This window comes from Caretta caretta, chromosome 6 (assembly GCF_965140235.1).
Source record: "Caretta caretta isolate rCarCar2 chromosome 6, rCarCar1.hap1, whole genome shotgun sequence".
Taxonomy (NCBI): Eukaryota; Metazoa; Chordata; order Testudines; family Cheloniidae; genus Caretta; species Caretta caretta.
The window spans coordinates 6117439-6127989 of NC_134211.1; the positions used below are offsets into that span (position 1 = coordinate 6117439).

General features: G+C 44.3%; 1 protein-coding gene across 1 annotated transcript; it reads right to left on the bottom strand.

Annotated features, from left to right (window-relative positions):
- Positions 1 to 1538: 1538 nt before the first annotated feature.
- Positions 1539 to 8190, bottom strand: LOC125638937 (up-regulator of cell proliferation). The gene has a single exon (XM_048855247.2). It carries the CDS (start codon positions 8067 to 8069, stop codon positions 3465 to 3467), a length of 4605 nt encoding a protein of 1534 aa, XP_048711204.1. The 5' UTR covers positions 8070 to 8190; the 3' UTR covers positions 1539 to 3464.
- Between the last annotated feature and the right edge of the window lie 2361 nt (positions 8191 to 10551).

A 10551-nucleotide genomic window follows, 5' to 3' on the forward strand; every position in this document is an offset into this window, starting at 1 on the left:
TCTTCAGGTCTTGCTCTCTCGGTATAGATGAGTGACAAGCACACACCAACCCTCGAGCATCTCTCTGGAGTGTCCAGCCCCTGAACCACCAGACCTGGTGTTCCCAAACTGCATCTTATCAGTTACACCACACTACACAGCTCCATTGAATACACCGCACTCAGACTTGTTCACACAGAAAGCAAGTATGTTTATTTAACACAGGGATTCAAATGATAAGAAGTAGAAATATTAGAAATAAAGGGTTACATATAAAATAAAATCATGACATGCATAGTCGACCCTCAACTTGATTAATAGGACATTGTCCTGTCATAAGAGCAAAACCTTGCCCCAAATCCTTCCCGCCCGGTGTGGCTGTGATCTTCTATTCATGAGACAAGCACGCAGTCCTCTTGTCTCCTCAGTGGGAAGATGCAGAGTTTGTCTCTTTATCTACAGTTATCGTCCAAAACTCCATTGTGTGCACTTGGAGGATAATTCCCGCTGCTTGTCTTTTCCTGTCCATGACACTCTGCGAGCACTTGATTAACATTTTGCTCAGACTGTAAATGGTTGCCCATTGTGAAACATACAGTACTCAGCGAACATGTAGATAAACCGATAAACATCTCTTGTCTGAAAGAAACCTGTTTTTCACCTTTTCTCACCAGTCCCAAGTCATAAAATTAAAGAACATGATTTTCAGTCTATATACATAACTCCTTACATGTTATCTGTACATACATTTTGCAATGATTAAGATGACCAGTGTGGCACAGGCTTTCAGTAGAGATGTGGTATGATACTCTTTGGTGAACTAGTATGTAGATATCAGGCCCAGGGGATCCCTGAAATCCAAATGCACCCCTGTGTCCTCTGCCAGTTGGCACCAAGAAGTCCCTGGGTCACACACCCCCATCTGTGTCCCAGTAACACTCATGCTACTGACCAGGAAAGTCCCCCAGAGTAGAAGAGACTGGGATAAAGGGGAGCAAGGCTCAGGGTGGGGAGGACTGAGTCCCAACCCCACAGGGTCTCATTTACTCTGTAGGGACAGCTCTGCTCTGGTGCTGCAGGAGCCCAGGGTGAGAGCTGGGGTGTCCTCCATGGGTTCAGGCAGGGGCTCATTCACTGCAGGGAGTCAGGGTGTCCACAAGGCACTAAGTGCTGTCCAGGGTATTTATTAACCACCCAGGAGAATGGGGCCAAGGAACATATGGGGATTTGCCAATGGTTCTGTTTTTTGGGAGGGGGCATTGTGGTGAGGCTCCAGGGAAAAATGATTACTGGGCTGTGCGATGGCAGGGGCTATTTGGTGCAGATGAGCACGAGGGGTGGCCCCTGGCGAAAGACACGGAAAAGAGAGTGACACTAAAATATCAGGTTTCAGAGTAGCAGCCGTGTTAGTCTATATTCGCAAAAAGAAAAGGAGGACTTGTGGCACCTTAGAGACTGACAAATTTATTTGAGCATAAGCTTTCGTGAGCTACAGCTCACTTCATTGGATGCATGAAGCTCACGAAAGCTTATGCTCAAATAAATTTGTTAGTCTCTAAGGTGCCACAAGTCCTCCTTTTCTTTTTACTAAAATATCAGGGACAGAGATAGCAATAGCCAGAGAGGATGGGAAGAGGGAGGGGTGTTGCCCTGAGGACGCTAGAGGGAGCCACTTTCTCAGGCCAGCAGTTGAGAAAGGACATGGGCAGGGAGAGCAGAGGGGGTCCTGGACTGGGGTGACTGCAGAGAGTTTGGGCCGGAAATGCTGTTATTGATGATTTTTATCTCTACACATGTCAATCAATGTCTCTATTTTTCTTTTATTTAATCCTCTTATTTCCTCTTTAACTGTAGAAAATCTTCCACTGGGGCTAAGGTTTAGCTGCATTTCTTGGGGACTGTTCCAGCAACTCAGAAGAGACCTTCTATTGACTGTGGGAACTATGTCCAACCCAACATTCCATAACAGATAAAAAGTATCTTTTCCCCAATTTTTATTCCATTTTCACATCCCATTCCCTTAACTTGTTATCAGTCTTTGACACACTCTAAGACAGTAAGTGGCTGAACTTGGGGTCTGGGGAAGGTCTAACGTGATCCTGGATGCATAAGGTGCTGACGCCATGGGAGTTGAGGCGGGAACTTTGGGGAAGGCAGTGGGATGGGGGCGGGGCAGGGGTGGGAAGAGGCAGGGTAGGGGTGAGGCCTCAGGAAAGGCATGGAGTGGGGGCAGGGGGCAGAGGGAGGTTGGCGCCTATGCTGAGATGTATAAACAAAGAAGTATCAAGGAGGATTAGGGAGATATTACTTCTGTATATGCCAATGGTGAGACCATTACTGGGACATTGTGTCCAGTTCTGGTGTCCATCGTTTAAAAAAAGTGTGTTGGAAAATTGGAGAGGTTTCAGAAAAGATCTGCAAGAATGATTCAAGGTTTGAAAAAGCCTGCTTTATACCAAGAGACTTGGAGCTCAATGCATTTACTTAACAAAAGAGAAGGTTGATCATGATCTGTAACTACTAAAGAAGAAAATAACAGATAGTAGAGGCCTCTTGAGTCTAGCAAACAAATGACAGGTTTCAGAGTAGCAGCCATGTTAGTCTGTATTCGCAAAAAGAAAAGGAGTACTTGTGGCACCTTAGAGACTAACCAATTTATTTGAGCATAATCTGATGAAGTGAGCTGTAGCTCACGAAAGCTTATGCTCAAATAAATTGGTTAGTCTCTAAGGTGCCACAAGTACTCCTTTTCTTTTAGCAAACAAATGTAGAACAAGATCCAATGTCTGGAAATTGAAGTTAAATTTATTTTTAATTGAAAATAAAATTCAGCTTTTAGAGTCAGAGTAACTGACCTGGAACAGCTTCCGAAGTGCATTGGTAAATTCATCATTATTTGGGGTTTCCTTCTAAAATATCTGCTCTTCTTAGTTCAACCAAAAATTACTTGGTTTGATAATGAGCTGCTTCTTACCAATTATGGATTAATAATTTCTTCCACAGCAGGAATTATTGGACGGAATTCTCTGGCCAGGTGTTATGCTGAAAACCAGACTAGCAGACTATTATTGTGGTTGCTGCTGGCCTCCCTTGAAATCTAATAATTTGTTAGGAAGAAACTTCTGTTCCACAATTGTCCATTCAGGGTTCCTTGAATCTTCTTATGGAGTATCTGGTATTGACCACTCTCGGAGACAGGATAGTAGACTAAATGGTCCACTCTGCTCTGGTCAAGTGTGGCAGTTCTTATGTTCCTAGCAGTAATTGTATAGCAGTCACTCTGTAATTGTATCGTAAGTTGTTATGTGACATGAAAAATCAGAAACCTGTCAGCTCTACTTAGACGCTGTGAAGTGAACATGAGGTTCTGAGACTTAAAAAATACAATACAGAATATTTTTTAACATGCCATTTTTTAAAATTAAGGAAAGTTTCAAATATTTAAACATATGTATATTCCATTTCAACAGGCTCTCACCATGTTTTTATTTCATGTTAAAGACTTCTTTTAGGCCTTCCTGTGCCCGAGTTTCAGTTATTTTTCCCCAGTCTCTTGGGAGATCTGCTGGGTTAGCATTATAACTGTTAGCTAACTGGTGATTGAACTTCTGAAAAATAAACTTCCAGTAATCAGAAACCTCAATGCTGGGATCTGGCTGAATGCGCCAGTCTGGGTAATAGACGCGATAATTTTTGTAGGGATGACATTTCCCTTTTGTGTCTGAATTTTGGAATGAGTTCTCAGAAACCACTTCAGAAGAGCATATATCATAGACAAGTTTTTGTGTATCAAGATACCTGTAACCGCATAATCCTTGTGGCCGATGCACAGATGCAAAATGCTCCTTGTGGTCACTGCCTCCTGCTTCACAGGGGACTTTACAAAATGGACACTGCTTCCCACAGCCAAACACTTGCTTGAAGATCTCATCCTGGGGTTTTAATGACAGATTGGAGAGTTTGGTCTGAATATCCAAACCACCAAATTGGAGTAAGATTTCTTGTTCCAGATCCAGAAGAAAAGTTTGAATATTAGCACAAAACTGGCCTGTTTTTGCTGTGTTTTTAAACTGTATCCCAAGTAAGTTGTCCTTGGAAATGACTAGGTCCTGCTGCAGCGCTTCACAAAAGTTGTTTAAAAATGCTAAGACTGTGGTATTTTTTTCATTTTTGGAGCTTTCCAGAACTTCCCTCACTTTCTTTACCATTGTAGATAGAATCTTTTTCTCCAACTCTCCCAGACGCTTAGTCTCCCTGTAATGATCCATCATCCGTCTCTGAATCCAGGTTTTGACAAATTCTTCGTAGTTTTTAATATATTTCACATAGTTATCAAAGTTCATCTCCTCCAGAAGCTTTTTCTGTACAGTGAACTGGAAAAAGGTCCGGCTGCCATATTCAATGGACTCTGCCTTGTTGAGAATGTCATCTACTATCTCTATTCCTAGCCTTTTGTTGATATAATCCACAAAGGCAGGTTTGAGACACTGATAACAGAAATCCCTGGCTCTTGTTTGGTTCTCATCTTTTTCCAAATACAGGTCAGTAAAGGTGGAGAAATACTGAGGTTTCAGCTTCTCTAGACGACACTGAGGATCATTTTGTTTGATAAAATCTTCATGCATCTTCTGAAATCTCCAAGCTGCCTCCCCCAAAATATGAATTTTCAGGTCAACTTCAAAGCAAGCAGTAATGCCAAGTTTTTTAACATCCTCCTGTTGGAGCCTCTCGTTGATCATGTTCAGCAATTCTCTGCAATGGATTTCATCGTAGTCCACTTTGGAATTTACCTTTTCTTCCGAGTATCTTTTACCCTCATATATTAAGGATTTAGCAAATTCTTCTGTGTGAACAGCTGTTTCACATTCCCCTATGAACAACAGTTGTTTCATAGTTTTGATCCATGCTGTATCTATGTACTCGTTTTTCATTTTGAAATTGTCAATTCCATAAAACAACAAACTACCTGATTCCTGTAGCTTCTGCCTGACGGCACTCCCTCGATTTGCCAGGTCCTTTCTCAACTGGGATTCCATCTCTCGATAAACTTCACGTTTCTGTAAGCTGCTGAACTTCAACTCTGACAGTGTTTCTCTCCACATGTTTTCAAATTCTGATTTCAGTTCCTCATGCTCTAGTTTATGTTTTTTATTCCTACATTCATCCAAGACCCTGTCAACTTTCCCTTCAATTATCTGCATGTATGAGGTCTGGATGTTTTCTGTCTTGTGCTGGCCTTTTCGAATTCGAATTGCTACCTCGCACTTGTGCTCGGAGTAGCTCTCAAGTTCATTTTTGAGGCTGTTTGCACTCCTGATAAAATCTTCTCTGTACTTTTCTATCAGGTGCAGATTCGAAACTCCACTTTCAAAATAATCTTGTAAATTATCCAAAACTTTTTGTTTCTCATGCTGCAGTTTTTCCTGTGCCTCATTTTTCAACATGGATAAGGCACTAGCCTGTAGTTTCTCTGATGTCTGATTCTGAATGACAGTTTCCTTTTCAGATACCCAGAGATGTATCTCTTTGCGGAAATGCCACTCCCACTCAGAATACTTCATAGACAGCTGGTTATAGGCTTCAGCTACAAGGCTGTTTCTGAAACTGAAGATGAAGTTCTCATGTTTTACAGCATTCCACAGGCTCTCCACCCATTTGACAAACTGGGGAATGTCCTTAGGGGCTCTATTATGTGACTGTTTCTTTATAAAATCAAGCAGGTATTTCTTTAGCTCACATACCCTCTCACTGTATCCCATGTTCACTGGAGCCATGGGAGGGACTCCATGCCACAGCCCAGGGATGTACCAGTTGTGTTTCTCCGCATCATAGTCCATAATACATGAAAATTTCACTTTTTTACATTGTTTTTCCATCCTAGCTGCAGCTTTGGTCATTTCATTCAGCTGCTCGAGGAGGTGTTTCCTGTCCCTCATGTTTTGTTCATGTGCAGACACATCACTGACATTCTGATGCACAAATTGGCAGTTGGCTTTTTGCCCTATTTCCTCCATTCTGAGAAAGGCATGGACCACAATTTGCAGAATATCCTTCATTTCAGTGGCATTCTCCATGGCCATGTTAACGATGGTTATGTCACTCAGTCCAATCACCAGTGTGGCCAGCTCATTGTCATGTTGATAACTATCCTCCAGCAGGGCCAGTTCAGGGGCTTTCAAGCCTTCTGTGTCTATCACCAGGATGAAATCACAGCCCAGGTCCTGCTGAAAGTTCTCTGCCACTTTAATGAGTGACATGAAGGCTCCTCGTGTACATCGGCCACTGCTCACTGCAAACTGCAGGCCGAACATGGTGTTGAGGAGGGTGGATTTCCCAGTGCTCTGTACTCCCAGCACCGTCAGAACCAGCATTCTGGACCTTCCCCCCAGCTTGGCATGGAGCTCAGTCAGAACATCTGTCACCCACTGCAGTGGGATGTTGGATGAATCTCCATCTATCAGTTCCATAGGAAACCCTTCCAGCATCAGGTCAGCTGCTATGCCTGGGAGATGGATGAAATGTCTTTGGCATTCTGCCTTGTCTCCTTCTTTAACCATTGAGCATTCAGCTTCATAGAATTGCCCCAACTCACGCATGAAATGCTCAACCCCTAAGGAAGTGGTAGATATTAATTTATCCAGCATAGTTAGTGCTTGTGGGTCATCTCCTGCCATTTTACTTTTCCCTTTATATTGATCCCGTAGTTTAAAAAGATTATCTCGAGCAATGTGATCCAGGCTAAACTTCATCCATTTCAGGAAGTAATGTTTCTCCATTGAAGGCAATTGTTCTATTCCATTAATAAATTTAATCAATCCATCAGTAAGGTCACATTGATTCTGCTGTCTACGTAATTCCAACCGTTTCTCTCTCAGTTGACATTTATAGTCTTCAGTGGCAGTCTCCCCTTGCCTTCTCATTCTGCACAGTTCTTTTTCCACTTTAGCCAATTTTTCCCAGAGATCCCCCTGCAGTCTCAGCATTTCACTCTTGTACTTTACCACATCTTTTATTTCCACAGTGATTTCTCTCGCCCGCTTGCTTGCACTCTGGCATTCCTTACAGTCCTCATCTACCTGGATTCCTAGTTCACGTGCAGTCACAGCCATGGCTTCCAAATTAATTCTCTTGGGAGGTGAACTTGTTATGCTTTTTATTGCAAATTTTAGTTTTTGAACAAATCCTGCATTATTTGTGGTGCTGTCTTTCTTCAGCAGTTGTGATTTGCTCAGATTCAGCACTGGAGCCAACTTATTAAGGAATCCCAATGTTTCCTTGGGATTTCCATTCTTGCAGTTGAGGATGAAGTAGTATTTAGTGGCTGATCCCTGCAGGGATGATAACAGCGTGTATTGTCTCTCATTGATGCTCTCAGTAACTATGAACACTGCTGAGGAGACCACTGTTAAAAAGCTGAACTGCAGCCAGTGAGATTCAATGTCTCCACGCAGATTTGTAGCTGCAACGGGTTCTGGGAAAAGATCTGAATTCTCCCTCCCAGCAGGGAAATACCAGGAAATCTCAACCAGCCCATCTGCGATTTTCTGAAGGAAGTTCCCAGACTCCATGTCCCGATGGATAAAGAAATCGTGGTGCTGCTGGGAGGGGCTGAGAACCTCATTGAGGAGTTTGGACTTGGAGAAGCTGCAGTTCCCAATCCGCACAAAGGAAACGGTTGACATTGATGTGAGCACCAGGCTCTCCTCTCTGAACCCTCTGCTCTGTGCCAGGGAGTGCGGCCTCCACTTCCTCACAATGTCCCTCATGGCCCACAGCAGTAGGGTGCACTTGGGGGTGTTGATGGGAGGTAGCAGCAGAGGGAGGGCAAACTGGCACATGGACATTTTGGACAGGATCTCCTGCTGTAGGAAACTGTCTGAGCAAAGCAGAATGGCACAGAGAACATCGAGGGGATGTAGAGACTCTCTGATGTCAGGGTCACTAAAACTAAAAACATCTCCACCTGCAATCTGTGCCTCCTCACTGCCTCCTTCATCATCATATGCCCTATGCACAAGGCTTGTGTTTCTGGCTGTCCCGTTCAGAGTCATTAGTTTCCTCAGGAAATGCCACGGTAAATCCCCTAACATCTGAGGAGTCCAGTTTTCTATACTTTCTGAGCCAATTTCCAGGACATGCTGCAGCCTGAGTTTTGTGCTTTGGTATTCCTGCAGGTTTAGCTGAGAAAGGAGTCCTTGAAAAGCTTTATTTTTCTCTGTAAAACAAAATGAAAATAGGATTCTCACGATTTTCGGAAGTTAGATATTCCCAGACAGAACATTTTTAGAGATGGAGTTAATGATGTTAAATCTTAATAATTTAAAAGGAAAATTCCATTGGTGGCTAGTAATTAGGGGCTAATGGAGTTAAAGCTAATAAACTAATCCCCCTCTTCTATTTCTTTAACTAACCTTTACAGCAGGGGTTCTCAACCTTTTTCTTTCTGAGGTCCTCCTCAACATGCTATAAAAACACCACAGCCCATCTCTGCCACAATAACTGGTTTTCTGCATATAAAAGCTGGGGGCAGCATTAGGGGGTAGCAAGCAGGGCAATTGCCTGGGGCCCCACACCACAGGGACCCCCACGAAGTTATATTGCGCAGGCTCTAGCTTCAGCCCCGGGTGGCAGGGCTCAGGGAGCTGGGCTTCAGCCCCATGTGGTGGGGCTTCAGCTTTCTGCCCTGAGCCCCAGCGAGTCTAATGCTGGCCCTGCTTGGAGGCCCCCCTGAAACCTGCTCAAGGCCCCCTAGGGGGCCCCAGACTCCTGGTTGAGAACCACTGCTTTACAGCATATACTGTTCTTTTTTCCCTTCTCTCCAGCAGCCATATGAGGGAACAGTGGGGCGTCGGGAAGGGGAGTAAGGAGAGTCTGGCAGTGCTCCCCCCATCTTCTTTACAGCATCACGGTAGAGTGCAGTCTCTGGAGGGAGGTGCTGGTGGGACTGGTTGCCCTCATCCCTTATTGGTACATGCAGACTAGAGCTGGAGGTGTAATTTCAAGCTGGAATAGACGTAGGCATGCTAGCTTTGTTTGATTTAGTGTGATAAAAATACAAGTGTAGCCACAGTGGCAGGGGTCGTGGGATGCCCGAGTACAATCCCATCTGAGATCCTATGTACGTACTCAGGAAGTTAGCCCACACCACTGCAGCTAGCATCTACCCTTAGTGTGCTCGCTTGATCAAAGCTAGCGCGGGTATGTCTGCCCAAGCTGGAAATGACACTTCGAGCTCCAGTGTAGACAGGCCCTAAAAGAGCTCCTCTCTCCATTGAAAGTATAGAGCGTTGCTGAGGTCAGAACATGCATACACGCTGCCTTTTCCATCCTCTTGGCACAGAATCAGAGTAATCCTAGAGTGTGAGTGCAGGTACAGCCCCAGTGCAAAGCTCCATCCCCACCTCAGGAGCAGCATGCGGGGCCCAAATTGAAGCAAGACGAGGTAGAGTGAATGAGGAATTGTCCAAGGTGTCACTTTCCTGGTAGGGACCTGTGACCAGGAAGCAGTAGGCCCATGACACAGTGAGGTGAGTGAGCAGTGAAAAGAGTGGCAGGGAGGCCTGTGACAGGGAGGTGGGGAGCAGGTCACATGGATTTCTCAGCTCTTTATTTTTCCCAGGTGGGAGTAGGGCGTGAGAAAGCAGAGTGGTAACTGTCTGCTCATTTTCACTAGGAGCAATGATAGGAGTTACAGTATTAGGAGCTACTGAGAGAACAGAATGTATTTATTGAAGGAGAGGAAAAGCCCCAAATTGATTAGTTTGTTAGTTGATTTTATTGGGACATCAATCCAATCAAGAAGCAAATGTGGGGACAGGGGTGCAAGGAGAAGGGGTAAAATTGTAGAGAGGTTCTCACGTTGTTAACTGGGTTTTCTCTCAAGGCAGATGGGTCACCTGTGAGGCCAGAAATTAACTTGATTTGTATCTGTTTTTTTTAGAGAAGGTGTCACATGGCAATATATTTTATTGTTGGATTCTGGTTTTTAGTTTGTTGGTCTTTGCACTCACTGTTACTCCTTGCTAGGTCTGAAACTTCAGAGTCATGTTAAGATGCAGTTAGTCAGAGGAGTGTCAGTGGAGAGCCTCAGCTCTGTAAGTATGCAGGGGATTTGTGGTCTGCAGTGGCAGAGAGTCCTTAATTGTGTATCTCTGATGGCCATTCCAACTACAGACAGTGGGGGGCTAAATCATAGAATCATAGACGATTAGGGAAGGAAGGGACCTCAGGAGGTCATCTAGTCCAACCCCAATAGATGTATATGTGTGTGGGGTATGGTAATTCACTGTTCAGTGCGTGTTATCCACAAAGGGACTTTAGGCATTGCAACACTCAGCATTGCAACACATAATTTTTAAGTGCCCTGCTGCCCACTAGACTCCTCAGCCCCGAGCTAGAATCCCAGGCTCCCTATATAATGCATGGGGAGAGTAGACACCTAGAAATGGGATTCACAGAAGCCAGCATGCTGAGCGAGGAACCAAAATGAAATACTGATGAAAAAGGTGGGACCTAAGCCCTGCCCCTCAAAGATAATTAGATACTTAACTCTGGGCCAGAGAGAGATGCCTA

Coding starts and splice junctions, on each gene's coding strand:
- LOC125638937 (XM_048855247.2), bottom strand. CDS start 8,069: ATGTTAGGGGATTTACCGTGGCATTTCCTGAGGAAACTAATGACTCTG.